At 36.9% G+C, this 20,022-nt stretch overlaps 2 protein-coding genes, 1 long non-coding RNA gene and 1 pseudogene across 7 annotated transcripts; 1 reads left to right on the top strand and 3 right to left on the bottom strand.

Annotated features, from left to right (window-relative positions):
• Nucleotides 1-4,238: 4,238 nt before the first annotated feature.
• On the top strand, nt 4,239-19,814 carry LOC141643182 (uncharacterized). Of its 3 annotated transcripts, XR_012543660.1 has the most exons (5): nt 4,239-4,667; nt 10,838-10,932; nt 11,008-11,110; nt 18,476-18,595; nt 19,146-19,814. It is a non-coding gene; the product is annotated as an uncharacterized LOC141643182 (long non-coding RNA). The 3 variants fall into 3 exon arrangements; XR_012543661.1 differs by lacking the exon at nt 18,476-18,595; XR_012543659.1 differs by lacking the exon at nt 19,146-19,814 and having other exon boundaries at nt 18,476-18,782.
• Nucleotides 4,909-9,645, bottom strand: LOC141643175 (PR5-like receptor kinase). 3 transcript variants are annotated; one of them, XM_074452218.1, is made up of 3 exons: nt 7,352-9,645; nt 6,579-7,269; nt 4,909-6,222 (listed from the first exon to the last, which is right to left on the bottom strand). In XM_074452218.1, the coding sequence occupies exon 3, from the start codon at nt 6,197-6,199 to the stop codon at nt 5,150-5,152; it is 1,050 nt and encodes a 349-aa protein (XP_074308319.1). In that variant the 5' UTR covers nt 6,200-6,222; nt 6,579-7,269; nt 7,352-9,645; the 3' UTR covers nt 4,909-5,149. The 3 variants fall into 3 exon arrangements, with proteins under 3 accessions (XP_074308319.1, XP_074308320.1, XP_074308318.1); XM_074452219.1 differs by having other exon boundaries at nt 6,579-6,636; nt 8,700-9,645; XM_074452217.1 differs by having other exon boundaries at nt 4,909-6,636; nt 8,700-9,645.
• Nucleotides 11,124-15,061, bottom strand: LOC141643178 (PR5-like receptor kinase; annotated as a pseudogene).
• On the bottom strand, nt 15,569-18,463 carry LOC141643176 (PR5-like receptor kinase). The gene has a single exon (XM_074452220.1). The coding sequence runs from the start codon at nt 16,717-16,719 to the stop codon at nt 15,637-15,639; it is 1,083 nt and encodes a 360-aa protein (XP_074308321.1). The 5' UTR covers nt 16,720-18,463; the 3' UTR covers nt 15,569-15,636.
• Nucleotides 19,815-20,022: the final 208 nt, after the last annotated feature.

Here is a 20,022-nt window from a genome sequence, read left to right as displayed (position 1 = left end):
AAAACTTTGTGGGAACATTAGACTGAAGTTTGAGAGCCCTAGCAACCTCTAACAAGTGCCTATGCTTTCTCTCAACTCGATCATTTTGTTGAGGTCTTCCTACAATACTTCTCTGATGGATAATTCCCTTATCCCTAAAGAACTCTTTACATTGAACTTGAAAAAATTATGAACCATTATCAGATCTAATGGTTTTTATCTTAGCACCAAAATGGTTTTCAACATATGCAACAAACCCCTTAATAAAACCAGGAACTTGTGTCTTATTGTGGATCAAAAAAGTCCATGTATTTCGTGAATGATCATCTAAAACTGTAAGAAAAGACTTAGCACCAGACAAGGATGGCCCCCAAACATCAATATGTACTAAATCAAAACAACTCTTAGCATATGATAAACTTCTTGGAAAAGGCAACATATGATGTTTAGCAAAAACACATGTCTCACAATGGAAATGTTTTATTCCTTTCAAATTTATTCCATTTACATGTTGAAGCTTTTCTAAAGAGCTATGACCAAAACGAGAATGTACAAGAGCTATGTCTGTTACACTAGTTGCATTAATATGACAATTTGAAGAACTAGTTTTATTTGAACATAAAGGAACATGTTTCTGAAAAACAGTTCTAAAACATGATCCAAATCTATAGAGATTCCCAACTCTCTTTGCCTCAGCGACTGCCTTACTTGTATGGTCCTGAAAAACACATTTAGTTTTCAAGAAACAAACAGTCAAATTAGTAGCAGTAATTAACTTAGCCACAGACAAGAGATTTTGCTGAAAATCTGGTATGAGGAGAACATCATTCAAAGTTATATGATTAGTTAAAGAAACTTGACCAATTTTATGCACAACTTTGATTGTCCCATCAGGTAATCCCACATATACAGGTTTAGCAAGATTTTTCACATTATGCATCAAATGAATGTTAGATGTGATGTGATCAGATGCTCCTGTATCCACTATCCAATCATGGTCATTAAAACCACTCAAGCTAGCAGTAAAAACATGGGAAGAAAGATGCATACCAAAGAAAAATTAATCGATGACTTTAGATCGGATGTCTTTGGTAGAGGGGACATCGAAAATAGCACGAAAAACTTGTTTGTATGAGCGGACTTTGTTCTGCATCAATGATACCCCGAACAAAATGATTGAGATGAGGAGAGACAAGAGTCAAATCGAGACAACCGAGCAACTTTGATTAGCGGCGGAGGAACTTCAAGAGGAGAGACATCCTGATAATCAGAATCTTGATCTGCAGTAAAAACATCAACATTGTTTGCCTTAGAAGCACCTTTGCCTTTACCCTTCAGGAATGCCTTATACTTGTACCATCTCTCTTGAATATGCCCCTTAATCTTACAGAATGTACACGTCTTTAACCTGTGACACTCTTCAATGGTGTGCCCAATCTTCTCACAGTGAGTACAAAACTTATCCTCAAACTCAGGATCCTCCTTCTGTCGTTTGTTGGCAGTACCAGCCTCACAACCTCTTCTTGGAGGCAAAAGAAGCTTGCTCAACAGAAACTTCAGCAGCTTGATCATTGATATGCTTTTGCCTCTCAATCTTCTGCAAAAGTCCCAAAGCTTTGTTGATGGGAGGTAATGGCTCCATAGACAGCAGATTTGTCTGTGCATGCTCATAACCTGATGTTAACCCCATCAATAACTGCAGCAGCTTGGTCTGAGTTTCTCTGTCAACAAGTCGTTTCAGCATCTGACAAGAGCACAAGAGCACCGAGTCATGGCACCACATGTACAGGTCGGAATAGGATCAAGATGATCCAAATTCTCCCAGATATTCTTCAACTTACACAAGAGAAGAATTATCTTGAGAAATTCTACCAAGATCTTTCTTCAACTCATAAACTTCAAGGATGTTTGGCTGACCAAACCTCTCAACAATGTCAGTCCACAAGGAATTAGAAGAAACAGCAAACTGCAGATTCTTACGAAGACCAGGAACAATGGAGTTGAGAATCCAGCGTTTTATACTTTTTGTCAGAGGCAGCAGGTAATGAACATTCCCCAGAGAGAAATCCACTCTTGTTCTTGGATAGCAGAGCAACAACAACTTCACGTTGCCATTGTAAGAAGCTGGTGCCATCGAACAAGAAAGAGGACAAGACCAGACTCGGCTGATCAGTGGGAGAGAGAAATAAAGGATCATCGAAAGGAGAATAAAGAGATGCACTTTCAGAAGAATCTGACATTGTTTTTGAGTTTTGAAAGAAAGATTATGATGATGTTTGTTTGTTAATGGCGGAAGCGTAAGATCGTAACAATGGCGGATGATACCATATGAAACTACAGAGAGGAAATGTAGAGAGATAGAGAGAATTGAGTAAAATTGTATATCATTGAATTGTATAGATTACAATGCCTAAGATATCCTTTTATAGTAGTTGAAACAGGTTGAGCATAACAACCTTCAACTAACTCTAACAGATTTCCTTAATACATGGAAGTTAGTTGATTATTAACCACTTCTAACTAACTATCATGCTCATAAGAGAATGGTTTGAATTGTATTAGAATTGCATAAGTTTTATAATTATAGATACAACGTATATATAGATATACAACAATGAAGGAAGCCGTTACCCTAGACTAAGAATTCTAGGCATGATAATAGGAAAGATAACTAATATAAAAGATATTACACCCTAATAATATACTACAAAATAATAACTATGATATGTACGAGATATGGTACGGTATCTCCATGAATATTTGGCATATATTTGATATAAGAATATATCAAATAGTAATTTTCTGTATCTTCAATCACCAATTAGTAATTTCGTACAATTTTCTGTAACTTTTTTCAAAATTTCGTAAAAAATAGGAGTAATCTATGAGGTTTTAAATAAGGGGAAAATAAGGATAGCATGGTGACTTGGTGAGGTTGGGAGAGAAAAACTCGTTTGTCTAGTGTGTGCTGCATCACACCATACCGAAAAGGCTATACATACACATTTTGTACAAATTTTTTGTACATAAACCAATAGCTACGTGACACGTGGCAAACCATAGTTTGTTAAGTTAGATTAATTTAGGGTTAGATTAGTCATTTTGCATATATAGTTAATTAATTTATGGTTAGTTTTATTTCCTTATTTGATTTATTTTGTTTCCATTTAAATTTAGTCAATTACTTAAAAATAGAATTATTTATTATACAATTAAATTAGTTTCGGCAAAATCTTAATTATCATATTCAATTACATCTGACTAACTTTTGCATCAATCAAAGTTTTGCATCAAATTAACGAAATCCGAATTTTAAATAATTCGCCTAAATTAGGGTTCATTCAAAAATAGATGCCCAAACCTTCTTCAAAAAAAAATTAAAATCCCACCATTAACCAACATTCCACCATCATAATTTACCAAATTCACCACCATCGTGGTCAAACTTTCGCACCAACAACAAGCAGCTACCACTGCTCAATTCCAAATCGTTCTGTCACGGACCGAGCACCGAATCAGGCAATCTTCGCACAAGGCCACCATACATCAAAGCTTCAGTCACCACATCTCCATCCCCATTTCGCACTCGGAATCAAAACCCGAGTCCAATTCACCACAAAGTTCGACAACCCGAAAATCCGAATCGGAGCTTCTCAATTCGCACCACCGTACTCGCCATTAACCACTAGTAGCAGCTCCCCACATCTCCTTGTCTAAAGCGCCGAAACCCGACATCAATTTTAGTAATAGAATTCAATTAGGAATTGATTATTTGTATAAGGATTCATCAATTTTGGCTTACTCTCTGTTGAACGATTTTGATTATTTGTATAAGGATCCATCAATTTTATTAATAGAATTCAATTAGGAATTAATTATTCGAATAAAATTAGGGTTCAAATAATTACGTTTTTTTCGAAAAATAAATCAATTATAAAAAAAATTACTAAATCAGAAAAACAAAGTAATTCCTAAATTCTTTTAATCAATTCCTAAAATCGTTGAATCTGAATTGAGAATTTAGAAAAATAAATTGGGAATTTAGAAAAATAAATGAAAGATAAAAAAAAAAAAAAAACTATCCATAAAAAAAAACTAACCATAAATTAGTTAACTACGTTTGCAAAATGACTAACCTAACCCTAAATTAATCTAATCTAACTAACTATGGTTTGCCACGTGTCAAGTAGCTATTGGTTTGTGTACAAAAAATTTGTACACAATGTGTATGGGTATCATCTCCCCACACCGAACTGCTCTTTAAATTCTCAACTCGTCCAGCACATATATAGTATGTCTCCAGAGTCTAGAAGCTAGTTCTCTTCTCTTTGCTTAACCTTTGCTTTCAAACTTTCCTGCCTTATCCATTTTATGACAAATCCGATGGCTTGCCCAAGTGAGGTGATATACTAGCAGTTTCTTTGGGGTTGGTTACTATAAAATGTGTCGCCAGTGTCCATGATAGATCTACAATCTTCATGTTAGCTTTTACATAGGCATTTGGTTGTGGAAAGCTTACTTTGTCAAGCCCTCCGTCTCAAATTTCTTTCTTGATTATTTAAACAATAACCGTTGGTATTTGGATGCGGAGTTGTGCTTTTGTGGATGAACTTCAACTACTTACGAGTTGATCTTCTGTCATCTGTAGGATTTTGCTGAAATTGCTAATTTGAGCTTCAAAGTTTCAGGTATGGTTCCCAATTTCCTACGATACGAATGTTCATTTTCGTGGAGATGGCTCTGCACATACCTACTCTCTAGACTCTAATTTAGTTCTGCCTGTTAAGATACATCTTAAAGTCCAACCAAAAACCAAGTTAGGAAGTGCAACTGCAACCATTCAAGCTTGTTTTTCTATCACTTTATTATGGAAAATGATTTTGAGCCACCCGGTGCTATTGAACACATTCCCACCATGATCACATTATATATTAGGAGTGATTAGTATAGTATTCAACTCGTATATGAGTATGGTGGTAATGAGTTTCCGTAATCAGTACATCCAGGTGAACCCCTATCACCTTCTCATTATTACAGTGCCATTTCTGGATGCCTATAGACAGGTATGCCTTCATTTGCTCAGATATAAACAAAAATGATAATAAAATATATCTATGTCAAAATTCTATTGCCTTTTAAGCTTGTATCTGTGGGTTCAAATTTTTTCTAGTCATACTGTAACCATGACATTACTAGAAGAAATAGGTTGTGATATTGGAGGAGTAAACAAAGAGGGAGTGTCGGGAATTTGCAATGACTCTAGAGGCCCTTCCAGCATTTCGACCACTTTACTCATTGGTGGCCGTCTTGATGGGTTTGTTTGTATGCACCACAAACTCACCAAAATCATTTTCCTTTGAGTTACTCTTTCTTCTCCATCTAATCTATCTTGATGGCCACATTCATCTGTTTTTTCCAGCTGCTTGTATATCCATTGAGGAAAATACTGTTCACTACTATGTCCAACTTGAGCATTCGCATTATTCCGACAGCCGACCATATCCAAAACCAACATTCCATAGCTGTAAACATCTGATTTATGAGATACGCTACCAAAACCATTAAGATATACCTCCGGAGCAATGAATCCCACACTTCCTCTCGCTCCTGACATAGATATTATACTGTTATTCCCCTGTAAACGCTTAGCAAGACCAAAATCTGAAATTTTTGGGCAGAAATTTTCATCTAGTAAAATATTGTGAGGCTTGATGTCAAAGTGAACAATTCTTGTATTACAACCTCGGTGTAGATATTCTAGGCCTCTTGCTATCCCGACTGCAATCTTAAACAATTCATCTGAATTTAGTGATCGGTGGCTATTCTTCGCATATATAAACTTCTCAAGAGATCCATTCGGCATGAAGTCATATAGGAGAGCTCTTCTCTGACCCTCGAAGCAAAACCCTAATAGAGTGACAACATTTACATGGTTACTCCATCCAATACTTGTGACCTCATTTATGAATTCCTCTGCATTTCCTTTGGATTCCTTCAAAAGTTTGACAGCCACCAGATTGCCATTTGGTAATTTTCCCTTGTAGACAATGCCATAGCCTCCTTCACCCAGTTTATCTTTAAATGAATTTGTTATTTTTTTCAGAGATCTGTAGGTGTATCTGTTTGTTGGGAGGGGTCCATGTTTCTTCAAGAAACCATCAATATCTTGGTTTTTCTTAGAGTATCGCCTTTTGATATAACAAGCCAGAAGAGCAAGCATGCCTAGCCCAAATACTGAACAAGCTGCATTCATTCAAAAGATCGAACTTAGAGTTAGAGGGTCACTAATTCATATTGTCGATGAATATCACAGAGATGAAAATACGATGAATGGTTCGAGATTAACTCATGAAGTTGTAAGTCCAAAAAATTCACACGGTTGTTAGAGTCACCATTAAACTCTTAAAAATGCTTAAAAAACTTCGTTTGAATTACATTCCATAATGACTTCAGGGGCATACCTTGTTGGAAGTGAATCCTGAAAAACAATATATATGTTAATGGTTTACAACATTTGATAAGGGAGAAACCGAGAAAGAACTGTGGAAAGTGTTTCTGAAGGGACCATGAAAATACTTTATTAGCTTCGTTAAAGTTACATGCCTAGAATAACTCCAAGGATTGTGTGTAGCTTGTGGGAACTCTGGGAAGTGGATCCTGCAAAACAAAGTATTTTAATGTTTCATAAGATATGGCAAGGCAAAAGAAGTATCAAAGAGTGTTTCGGAAGGAGGCCCTATCATTTAACTTCAGGTCTGAAGATTTGCTTATTTTTGGGGGATGGTGCAGCATGCTAATATCTGAATACATTTTTGTTCCCGGGCACTATGCGTGAAATTATAATGTCCAGTTATGTAGGACTAAAGAATATAAACATCACCTTGGCAGAACAAGTTTACTTTCGCAATCCAATACAATAGTTATCTGAGAAGCTGACATTGGGTTCAGGACCTGATGCAGTGTAACCCAGCTTAAAGCCTAGATGTTACATTAGTCTGCTATTAGTATTATTTGGATTGGGTGATTTAGAGGAGAGGGAGGGAAATGTAGGGGCCTATTTCCATTGGTTTGTTAGCAAGTTGGTTGGAGGAAATATTTGCATTGAGAACATCCTGTCTCAGAAAGAATTTAAGAATAATCTTAAATGATGTTGTCAACGTAATGTCCGAGGACTATGCAGTGTTTTAAGTTTCACTTTAATATTTGCAGTAGTTATGCAACACTTCCTGGAAGCATACATTTCCCTGAAGTTTTCCAGATCGAACTGGAATAAGTATGATTGGTTTTTGGCTTATATCTATTCAGATTTTGGTTACCAGGAGAGACATATAAGCCCATATCTATGTATGTAACTATCTTTATCTATAAGTACTAGCAAATGGGGAAGCTTATACCCCTGTGCGTAGGCACAAGTGAGATTCCTTCCTTAAACTAGAGTAAAATATATGCATCTGCGTCTCTGTGGATAAAAGATTTTGAAGGGAAAGGGAGGGGAGCGGAAGGGATAGTTACTTGATTAGAAAATAAGGTTGAAGAGAAATAGAGAGGGAGGTATTTGGAAGGATCCATCTTACTTCTTCAAGCTTAATCAAAATCCCTTCAACATAGGAAAATTTTCGAGGGAAAGCTCTTCACCGCATTCCCTTTCCTCTTCCCTTCACAATCTTAGTTTGTGTGAACAACGAAGGTAGACGGTTTTCAGATGACCCAAACGAGAACGAAATATTCTGTCTTGTTTCTTTGCTACTGGATGGAAATTGAAAATATGATGAATGGTTGGAAGTTGTTTCTTCACTACTGGATGGAAGTTATGCGCTTATACTTTTTTTTCCCCTTGAAAATTGGTAAATAATTCATTGGTTTAAAACAAAAGGTCATTTAGGAATTAGGATGTTACTGCTTTATGGCTATCTGATCTACTCGGGGCACCTACAGGCTACAGTTATAGGTTCATCCCTTCATTTACAGACTGAAACGATTATTTTCAGGTTTCTAATTTCACCTCATCAGCATAAGCAGTTCCATGAAGGAATTTTAAAGAAGAGTTATTCGATAGATGAGAGCTTTGAACGAAGACTTCTTAGTATACACTCGGAAACTTCCTGTCAGAAATATAATTGAAAAAAGATTTTTGAAGAAACATTGACTTGTCTGCATAAGCCTGTTTTACCCTCTGGCCTCTACTGCATCCTAAAGTCGTGTAGTAGATCAGTTAACGTTCAGTTTTTTATTTGTCGTTTTAAACTAGTTATATGAGTTGTTAGGAAGAAACATAAATAATTTTAAGTGAATACAACGACAACTATACCCTAGTGCCTCAAGAGTTCCCTCAAATGGCGAGGTGTGTGTTGGGTTTCGGATGTAAGGAATCTTCACTGACTTATTTCTACACTACTAGATGGAAATTATAATCTGTGGTAATATTAGTCTCAAGTTTGTCTGGTTTTTCAACAAAGAAGCCATTCTTTGAAGATCTCAATTCTCAAGCTAAATATCAACTTACGATTGTGTTGTGAGACGTACAAGAAGTACGTGGCATCAAACATAAGCAATTAGTCTGCTACAAAGTATTCTCTCTATCGCCAACATGCTTCCAACATTTCCGTTAATCATGTATCACAAGTTCATGCTCAACAACCCGGAATAAAAAGATGCAACAGTATTTTCCTAAGTCAGAACCTAACATTAAAATTTGGGTAGAGAAGGGTAAGGATTCATACCATTGCAATCAGATTCGTAAGATCCATTAGGGCAATAACAGGTAAATATACCGAGAGCTGCGTCAGAACCACACAAGCCTCCTGATCCACGACAACCATCACAAAACTCGTTCTCTGCCATCCACTCTAATCCAAAACCACCTTGAGAAATACCCTGTAGGCTACCGCTACTAGTATTCTGGTTAGATGAAGATTGTGGTATTGTTGGCAAGACAACACTGGTCTGGCATGTTGCATTTAGGGTTTTAGCTTGAGCAGACTGGGTCGCATAGTAGCCCAATTGGTTATTGCTATTACTCGTGTTCCTACAGGGTAAAGATGTTGCTATGGCGGCAGTTGTACTAGGACAGCCATAGAAGATGGTAACATTAACATTTGTGGATGCATATTTGTAAAGGGTCGAGTTTATGTTCAAATTTTGTGGACAAACACCATTAACTGTGTAATAGTCTTTTGAAACAACAGTTACAGTATCTGAAGTTGAACTCATATTGAGAAGGTAGTAAGTGTCCGATGACATTGAAATCTCAGGATGAGAATCTCCACAATCAATCTGAAAACCGGGATAACCACAATATGAAGGGCGGTTATCTCCATCATAGAAAGGGTAGCTTAGGTTAAAGTTAGAGTTAGGACACTGAAATGGCTTCTTACATTCCTCATACTCGTCACTATCAGCTTTGACAAAATTATTATGAAATATTAAGGGGAAGATGAAGAGCATAGAGAAGAAAGAATATACCATTTTTACGCCTTAATGTGACCTTGAAAGTGGATGTGATGAAAATTAAGGTCGTAGCTTCCCTCTTATAAGATAGTACTAAGAAGCTCCCTTGAAAAGTCTTACAGTGATTAGTCTAAGTACCATCAGAATAATGACTTGTATGAGGGAATTGCAAGTTATTCTTGACTTATCTACCTTGCCAAATAATCTGAATTCGCGTCCGATTGATATCTCCTTTTAACCACTTCCTGAACGTACTATCATGGATTTTTCTACTTTCATAGACGAAGTCAATGTTGCATTCATACACAACCTTTTGTAAGCACCTTAAGCTTTATTAGGCCTTGCTCTTTTGGGGTGAAAATATCTGAACTGAATTAAAAATTAAATCCAAAAGAATATTGCCTTATTACTTCGTCTCGTGATATACCCTGTCATGTTATTTAAAATTGGACACGACACATTATTGTGATCAAGTTATAAAGATGTTGAAGATTATTGCATGAATATGTTAAAAATGTTTAATATCGTGTACATTGTATCTATCATACGTTATAGGAAGGCTAAGTTAAGCTAATATTTCCACAGGGAAATGACATCTTACATTCTTCATGTTTCTAGCTCATCATTGGCATAAGCATATTTGTTAGGTTGGAGAAAGTGAAAGAGTGAAAATAAAAGGTTATTTTCCTATACGAGTGAAAAGTTTTAGGTTGAATTTGGACTTTTTTTTTTTCAGGAAGTTATGTGCTATGGATCATTCAGTTGTGTACAAAGTAGGATATAAAGGCATAGTATCAAATCTTTATCACAGCTGTGCTATTGCCTATTGGTTGCCATGACCGACCTAATCGCGTTAAATAAAGTTAAGTTAATCTCAAAATGTGGTGAAATGTGATCGCGTTAAATGGGTTTTGTACCCAATATTTAGGACCATGATATTGGAAGTAGATGAAGAGCATTGAGCAATCAGTAGTCAGCAGTCAAAGCTCAATGTTGAAATTGCATAGTTTGAACATGAAAAGCTACTTGCCTTCTAGACAAGTTCTAACTCTGTATAGCAACTACTTGGTCACTTTGACTTTTGATAGTACTTACGGAGTACTATTCTTGCAGATGTTTAAAATGTGTCTATTTTTCAGTTAATTCTTGTTCACTTCAGAGGGATCAATAATGAAATCGCGGACTATCTTGATGATGACAAAATGTTCTAACCTGTTTTAGTTTTCAAACTTTCCCGCCTTCTCCATTTTTGTACTTCCTCTTATTCTTTGCCGTTGTATTATTTTTGAAATCAAATACAGTAATGAAAAGATTATGTACTCATAAATTGGGCTTGTAAACCAAGGATTATGTACAAATACTGAAAACAAAAGTCTGCTGGTGAATGATTCTATTGCTGTTATACTTGCAGGTTTGCTCTAGGTTGGTTACTATAAATGTTTCTGTAACAACCATCCATGATAGATCTGCAACTTCATCTGAGCTTTATGCGGGCTTTTAGAATGGGTAAGCGTACTTTGTCAACCATCTCAAATTTCTTTCTTGATCATCAAACCAACAATTCTTGGTGTTTGGATGTAGAGTTGTTGCCTTCTGGATGAACTTCATCTACTGCTGAGTTGCTACTCTGTCATTTGTGGCCTTTTTTTGCTGAAACTGCGGATATTGGGTTTCGAAATTTCAGGTATGATTACTACAGTATAATATAGATAGTTTTGTATTCATTAATATGATGCTTCTTACTATGAAAGGTGCAATCACACAAGCTTGTTTTGGTATGATTATTTTGAAGAACGACTTTAAGCCACCCAACCCCTGATACTAACTAGTAACTACCACCATACTAACATCAGGTATTACATTAATATTATATTCTACTATATGTGTATGGTGGTACCGAGTTTTAGTAGCAGCCGGTGGCTCCCTATCACTTTCCCATTATAATTGTGGAATCTATTTCCGGATGCCTATAGATGGATATTGCCTTTGATTGCTCAGGAATTATAGACAAAAGGAGTTTTCAGTAGAAAGATATCTCGTCGATTCTATTCCCGCTTAGGCTTGTATCAAGGAAGTGGTTTCATTTTTCTATATCAAAATTGTGGCACTACTAGAAGAAATAGGTTGTGATACTGGAGGAGTAAATAAAGAGGGAGTGTCAGGAATTTGCATTGCCTCTTCTGCCCCTTCCAGCATTTCCACCACCCTACTCATTGCCGGTCGTCTTGATGGGTTTGTTTGTATGCACCACAAGCTCACAAACACCATTTTTCGCAAAGTTTCTTTTTCGTTTCCATTCAATAAATCTTGATCATCTATTTCTCCTGTATTTTCCAGCTGCTTGTATATCCATTGAGGAAAATACTGCACACTACTATGTTCAACTTGAGCATTCAAATTATTCCGACAACCAACCATATCCAAAACCAACATTCCATAGCTGTAAACATCTGACTTATGAGAGACGCCACCAAAACCGTTAAGATATACCTCAGGAGCGATAAATCCCACAGTTCCTCTCGCTCCTGACATAGATATTATACTGTCATTCTTCTGGAAAGGCTTAGCAAGACCAAAATCTGAAATTTTAGGGCAGAAATTTTCATCTAATAAAATGTTATGAGGCTTGATGTCAAAGTGAACTAATCTTGTATTACAACCTTGGTGTAAGTACTCAAGACCTCTTGCTATCCCGACTGCAATCTTGAACAATTCATCCAAATCCAGTGATTGGTTGCTATTCTTCGCATATATAAACTTCTCGAGAGATCCATTAGGCATAAAGTCATATAGGAGAGCTCTTTTCTGACCTCAAAGCAAAACCCTAATAGTGTGACGACATTCACATGATTAGTCCTTCCAATACTTGTAACTTCATTGATAAATTCCTCTGCATTTCCCTTAGACTCTTTCAAAAGCTTGACCGCCACAAGTTGGGCATTTGGTAACTTCCCCTTGTAGACGGTGCCATAGCCTCCTTCACCAAGTTTATCTTTAAATGAATTTGTTATTTTCTTGAGAGATCCGTAGGTATATCTTTTTGTAGGGAGAGGTCCATGTTTCTTCAAGAAAGCATCAATGTCTTGATTATCTGTAGGGTGTCTTCTTTTAAAATAAACGGCCGAGAGAGCAAGCATGCCTAGCCCTATTATTATACAACCTGCATTCATCCAAAAGAGGAAAGCATAAATATTTCTCCTATGAATGCTTGGAGATTATCACTAGAGGTTATATTATCTCAAGTTGCCGACGTTTTCTCTCAGCATCTAAGTACTCAGAAAAAACTTCGTTGAGGTCACATACCTAAAATTACTCCAGCAGTTCTGTATACCTTGTGGGAAGCGGATCCTGTAAAACAATTTTTTCGAGGTTATAATAAAACTCTTTTAAAAGCAATGGATAATATGAGAAGTTACTAACTCACACAAATACACATGTTATAACAAAAATGTTGATAACGAATGATCAAGGATTCACACCATTACCGAGGGAATTGCATTTGGAATCATAAGGCCGAATGGTGTAACAAGAAGTAAATTTATTCATATATGTATCATAGAGTGGTCTCTAAATTCCACTGTAACCCAAAACCATAGTGAAAAGCAGTGGTTAAACTGCAAGGGTGGTCGTGATGTTGATGGTTTTCGAACCCAAATCATTAACACTCCTTATGACATCTACACATGATGCTAATATAAATATTAATAAGAAAAGATGAAGAATTTGTACCCTTACCATTGGAACTGCATTTGGAATCATATGGGCGATCAGGGCAATAACAAACAAATTTGGACATATTTGTATCATAACCGCACACCCCACCCGATTCCAGACAACCATCACAAAGATTGTTCTCTGCAATCCACTCCAACTCAAAAGCATAGCGAAAAACATTCGTCAAGTTGACCAAATTTGTTATAGTCCAATCGAGATTGCTGAGTATTGGCACCAAAATCCTGCTCTTGCATAGATGAACAACCTGGGAGGACTCTGAATTGTGGGTCATATAGTAATACACTGTGGTATTACTACGTCTGCTATCACAGGAATATTCATATTCATTTGCTGATGTCATGTTTGAATGGGGACAATCATAGAAGATGGTGATATTCTCATCAGCTAAAGTGTATTTGTAAAGGGCCGAGTTGATGGTGGTGTTGGAAAAGTTTTGCAGGCAGGAATCGTCCAAGTAAATTTCCTTAGCTAAAGAGAGAGTATGTGAGGTCGTGTCGTTACTAACAAGGTAGAAAATATCTGATGATATCGAAATCTGAGGCTTGGCGTGATTGCACTCAACCTGAAATCCAGGGTAACCACAATGGAGGGGGCGGTTTACTGAATTGTAGAAAGGGTAGCTTAAGCTAACATTTCCGCACTGGTATGGCCTCTTACATTCGTCGTACTTGTCATCATTGGCATAAGTTTATTTATGGAGTTTTAGAAAGTGAAAGGTTAAAAGTATGAGTAATTTGAATTTGATAGGCACTATGCAAAACTCCATTTTCTTGGTTCTAAGGAGGTTTTGGGTTGAAAACTAGAAAGCAAGGTAAATGAACTCTCGTGAAAAGGCGCCAATCGAAAGAAATGTCTCTTTTGGGTGGGGATTTTCTTCATGATTATGTAGGAGAAACAAGTTGTTTTGACAACTTCTGATACATTTTCCTCCTGAAGGCTCTTTAGTCAAAATGTGTTTTTCAAACTTTGAACTTTGAAGTTTATTCTTGCCAAAAGAAAAAAAGAAGTTTATTGACAGTGACAACTATCCCTCTGCATTTCCCTTAAGAGCTGGTATATCTTTTTGATTCTTCCAATAGAAAACCTGCTCTTAAAGTTGGTAAAACTGCTCTCTATATTTGGGTATTAGTTATATGTATGAACTTGACTTGTTCCATTCCCTCATTCTACTGGTTTTTTCTAAATCTACTCTCAAACGTGTCAAGACATCCTTTGATCCTCCATCAAAACTGGGAATTAGTAATACTGAAACTTGACTTGTTACATTTCCTACTTAGTTTAAGGAAGATAATTTGCGTACACAACCCGTCCATACGGATCATTACCTATAGCTGCCAATACTCCACTACAGTACAGTCAATTGGGAGGACAGCTTGTTAAGTAAAGATTTAGGTCATACTAGTAAAGATGGCCATTTGGGCCTTATTAGTCCTTGTCGAAATGTTGCTAATGGTTGATGATACGGCGCCACCGGGTGACGCTCAATTTCGGTGCCACCCTCTCACATGCATCCCTTATCACAGTCAATTGCTTCACTTTAAACTTCATAATGCCCTGACTTGTATTCCTTTGATCACTACAAAAAGAAGTGGCTTTAGCTACAACAAAACTCCGTCACAAATACAATAGAATCCGTCACTAAATGGGTGTTTGCGACGGAAAATGCGACTACTTCAAGTCATTGCACAATTTAGTAGCAAATCTTGTAATTTGCGATGGAAATTTCGTAGCAAAACTCTTAGCACGGATTTTACAATGGATTCTAAATTAATTAATGTTGATTAAGGTTGCAATTTACTTTTGTTTTCCATCGCAAATCTTTACAATTCCATCGCAAAATTTAATTTATTCCATCGCAAAATTTAATTTATTCCATCGCAACTCCTAAAATTTCCATCGCAAATTTTATCAATTCCATCGCAACCCTAGTTATTCCGTCGCAAAATTACATTTATTCCACGCAAAACTTAATTATTCCATCGCAAACTCTATTCAGTCGCAAAATTTTTACGGTCTCCGCATTCATTTACAGCCCCCCCCCCCCCCCCCCCCTATTCAGACCTCAACCCTGTACCATTGTACTTGGTTTAATACTTTAATTGTGGCGATTATACCATGTCATTTTTTGTGATTTCATTTCTGCACTGCATTAGTTGATCTGCCAGTTTGCCTAAGTGAGATATTACATTTTGTGTACTCGTAAAGTGGGGTTGTAAATCATCAAGGGTTATGTAAAAAGAGTGAAAAGAAAACTCTTAAAAGTAATATATGCTGTTGTTGAGTAGATTCTGTTGCTGCTATACTAGCAGGTTATTCTGGGTATTTTACTATACCATGATAGGTCTACAATCTTCATGTGAGCTTACTTTATCAAGCCCTCCATCTCAAGAATATACTATAATAGATCAAAGGATTTTCCAGTAGAAAGATATCTTGTCAATATTGTATTGCATCAAGGGATTGGTTACATGTTTCTCATACTGAAATCGTGGCATTACTAGAAGAAACAGGTTGTGATATTGGAGGAGTAAACAAAGAGGGAGTGTCAGGAATTTGCATTGCCTCTACTGCCCCTTCCAGCATTTCCACCACCCTACTCATTGCCGGTCGTCTTGATGGGTATGTTTGTATACACCACAAGCTCACAAAAACCATTTTCCGCAAAGTTTCTTTTTCTTTTTCAATCAATAAATCTTGGTCGCCCATTTCTTCTGTTTTTTCCAGCTGCTTGTATATCCATTGAGGGAAATTCTTCTCACTACTATATTCAACTTGATCATTCAATGCTTTCCTAAACCCAACCATATCTAAAACCAGCATTCCATAGCTGTAAACATCTGATTTATGAGAGACGCCTCCAAAACCGTTTAGATATAGCTCAGGAGCAATGAATCCCACGGTTCCTCTTGCTCCTGACATAGCTATTATACTGTCATTCTTCAGAAAAGACTTGGCAAGACCAAAATCTGAAATTTTAGGGCAGAAATTTTCATCTAATAAAATGTTATGAGGTTTGATGTCAAAGTGAACTAATCTTGTATTACAACCTTGGTGTAAGTACTCAAGACCTCTTGCTATCCCAACTGCAATCTTGAACAATTCATCCAAATCCAGTAATTGGTGGCTATTCTTCGCATATATAAACTTCTCGAGAGATCCATTAGGCATGAAGTCATATAGGAGTGCTCTTCTCTGACCCTCGAAGCAAAACCCTAATAGTGTGACAACATTCACATGGTTAGTCCTTGCAATACTTGTAACTTCATTGATGAATTCCTCTGCATTTCCCTTTGATTCCTTCAAAAGTTTTACCGCCACAAGTTGAGCATTTGGTAACTTCCCCTTGTAGACGGTACCATAGCCCCCTTCACCCAGTTTATCTTCAAATGAATTTGTTATTTTCTTGAGAGATCTGTAGGTGTATCTTTTTGTTGGGAGAGGTCCATGTTTCTTCAAGAAAGCTTCAATGTCTTGATTATCTGTAGAGTATCTCCTTTTAAAATAAAAGGCCCGAAGAGCAAGCATGCCTAACCCTATTATTATACAACCTGCATTCATCCAAAAGAGGGAATTTAGATTTTATTTCCTGGTGTTAGCCGGAACTATCCCATAGCGACAGCTTAGAGTAGTCTGCTTCAGGAAGACAACTTGTTTAAGAGATGAGAGCTCTTACTACTAACACCAACCAACTTGGGCAAGAGGGAAGTTAGTGTAGATAATTACACATTTATATTTCTCTTATGAATGCTTGGAGATTATCTCTAAGGGTCATATTGTCGTAAGATACGAATGTTGTCCCTCAGCATCTTAAAAATAACTTTGAAAAAACTTCATTGTGGTTGCATACCTAAAATTACTCCAGCAGCTCTGTATACCTTGTGGAGAGTGGATCCTGTAAAAAACATTATTTGAGCACTATTTATGTATGATTATTTGCTAGAAATAAGACAGTTATGATGAAAGTAGGATAAAGGAGTTGAAGTAGATGAACTGGTCGACCAAGGTTGCTAATGGAATTCAGCCTTATTTGAATGTTCCATTAGGTTTAGATTTGGTGAGGGGGAAAGAGTTGTGGAAGAAAGCGTTTTTACGACTAATGAAAGCTGAGATATTATTTGACTTCAGGATAAAAGAATGTCTTGAATTTCTGGATGGTGTAGTATGAAATTAAAAAATCAGAATACATTTTCTTCCAGGTCTTACAGTCTATATGCATCAAACTAAAAGTTTCAAATGTAGGAGATAAAGTCAGTAGAGTAGTTGAGTCCACAGTTAGTTTGTTTTTGGGGGAAGATGGCATTGGTGATACTGACTGCTGACAGGTTTGAACCCAGATCATGAGTAACACTCCTTATGACATGTACACATGATGCTGACAAAAACATTAATAACAAAAGATTAAGGATTCGTATCTTTACCATTGGAATTGCATTTGATATCATATGATCGATCAGGGCAATAACAAACAAATTTGTTATCATAACCGCACTCCCCACCCGATTCCAGACAACCGTCACAGAGATCGTTCTCTGCAATCCACTCTAGCTCAAAAGCGTAGGGAAAAACATACGTCAAGTTGACCACATGTGTTATAGTATAATATTGATTGCTGAGTATTGGCACCAAAATCCTGCTCTTGCATAGATGAACCACCTGGGAGGACTCTGAATTGTGGGTTATGTAGTAATACACTCTGCGATTACTACTAGTGCTATCACAGGAGTATTCATGCTCATTCGCCCATGTCATGTTTGAATGTGGGCAATCATAGAAAATGGTGATATTCTCATCATCTAATGTATACTTGTAAAGGGTTGAGTTGATGGTGGTGTTGGACAAGTTTTCTAGGCAGGAGTCCTCCATGTAAATTTGCTTAGCTAGAGAGATAGTATGTGGGTTTGCGCCTTTACTAACAAGGTAGTAAACGTCTGATGACATCGTAATCTTAGGCATGACATCATTGCACTCAATTTGAAATCCGGGATAACCACAATGGAGGGGGCGGTTTACTAAATCGTAGAAAGGGTAGCTCAAGCTAACATTTCTGCACTGGTACGGCCTCTTGCATTCCTCATACTTGTCATAAATGGCGTAAGTTGATTTATGGAGTTTTAGAAAGTGAAAGGTTAAAAGCATGAGCAATTTAAATTTGGTTAGCACGACATAAAACACCATTTTGTTGTTCCGAAGGATTTTTTGGGTCGAAAACTTGATTTGGGAATCAATCAATTATGTAGAAGCTAGAAAGCAGGGTAGATGAACTTGTTAAAAGAGTGCCAACAAAACCAAACGTCTCGTTTTGTTTCTTTTGCAGCTTCTGCACATTTTCCTCCTGAAAGCTCTTTAGGCGAAATTGTATTTTTCAAACTTGGAAGTTCGAAGTTTACCGACAGTGACAATTGTCCCTCCGCAATTCTTATTTAAGATCAAGTTTGTATGTGTATTCTTTTACGTAATTTCTCTTTCATGTACAAGTTTTATTTTTTCACGTAATCATTTTTTCATTTCTTCTTTTACCGCGAGGGGAGGTTCATACTTCTTTAATAAGAGCTTTGTAACCACCAAATATGAAAATGACCTGAATGAAATCACATGCCTAGACGTACTACAGCAATTCTTTATAACTTGTGGGATCCTACAAAGCAATATTTTTGAATAAGAAACCTCCTCCTAAACCATGATGGTATGAGTTTGGAAGTCAGAAATCAGGAATCAAATTTCCTTGCCTACTTGTTTTAAGAAAAATAATTTGCATAGACGGCATTCCGTTCATCCGAGTCATTACCTATAACTGTCTATACATGACTATACTACTGTCAATTGGGAGGACATATTATTAAGTAAACATAGGCATTTAGGTCATACTCCTTTTATCCCACTGTAATCTTTCTTTCTATCTTTAGTTTGGAATAGCTGACATTGATAATAATTTGGAATAGTTGACATGGATATTTATTATGGCTACGCTTTGGTGGGATGTTCAGGAATCAGGACACACCACATGCACCAGAAAAGATTTATCAATATTAACGTGTATGATTGATTGATTGTACTCACCCCTTGTTAACATAGAGGTCAAGTTGCGTACATCCGGCCCCCTTATCTTGGTAATTTGCATGAGCTCTTGAAAGCCTAGGGTAATATTGTTACTATGGAAATCAGGAAGCAACTTCCACTATTTAACATGTGGAGTACGCGCAAGTGAATACAACGAATCCCACCTATCACGCTAGAGAAAGGAGCCTTCGAGGTATTAGAGGAATGTTATCCGGGATAACCACAATGGAGGTGGCGGTTTACTGAATCGTAGAAAGGGTAGCTTAAGCTAACATTTGGTTAGCACGACACAAAACTCCATTTTGTTGTTCCGATAAAGGTTTCGGGTAGAAAACTTTTGAGTTAGGAATCATTCAATCATGTAAAAGCAGCTAGAAACCAGGGTTGGTGAACTAGTTGAAGGGTGCCAGTGAAGACTGAAAATATACGTCTCTCTTGGGTTTCATATCAAAGTATATAGATTTCTTCATCATACGTAGGAGGAAATAAGCATGTAATACACGTTTTTTTTTTTGGCAACTTCTACATTTTCCTCCTCAAAGCTTTTTAGCCAAGATCGTGTTTTTGAATGGTTTGAAGTTTATTGACAGTGACAATTAATCCTTCTGCATTTCCCTTTTGACAGCTCCATATTATTTGTTTACCTTTTTATTTATGGCGTTTTAGTGGTTTGTTATCTTTTTATACTGACCCAAACCGAATAGCCCGACCCAAACCCGAAAAACATTGCTACCCAAAACCGACCCGACCCCGATCCGATGACAACCTGTAACCCGGCATGACTCGATAATCAGTGACCTGAAC

This window comes from Silene latifolia, chromosome 2 (genome assembly GCF_048544455.1).
Source record: "Silene latifolia isolate original U9 population chromosome 2, ASM4854445v1, whole genome shotgun sequence".
NCBI classification, from domain to species: Eukaryota; Viridiplantae; Streptophyta; class Magnoliopsida; order Caryophyllales; family Caryophyllaceae; genus Silene; species Silene latifolia.
The sequence above is the reverse complement of the archived record's forward strand: the minus strand, read 5'-3'. Positions and strand labels throughout refer to the sequence as shown.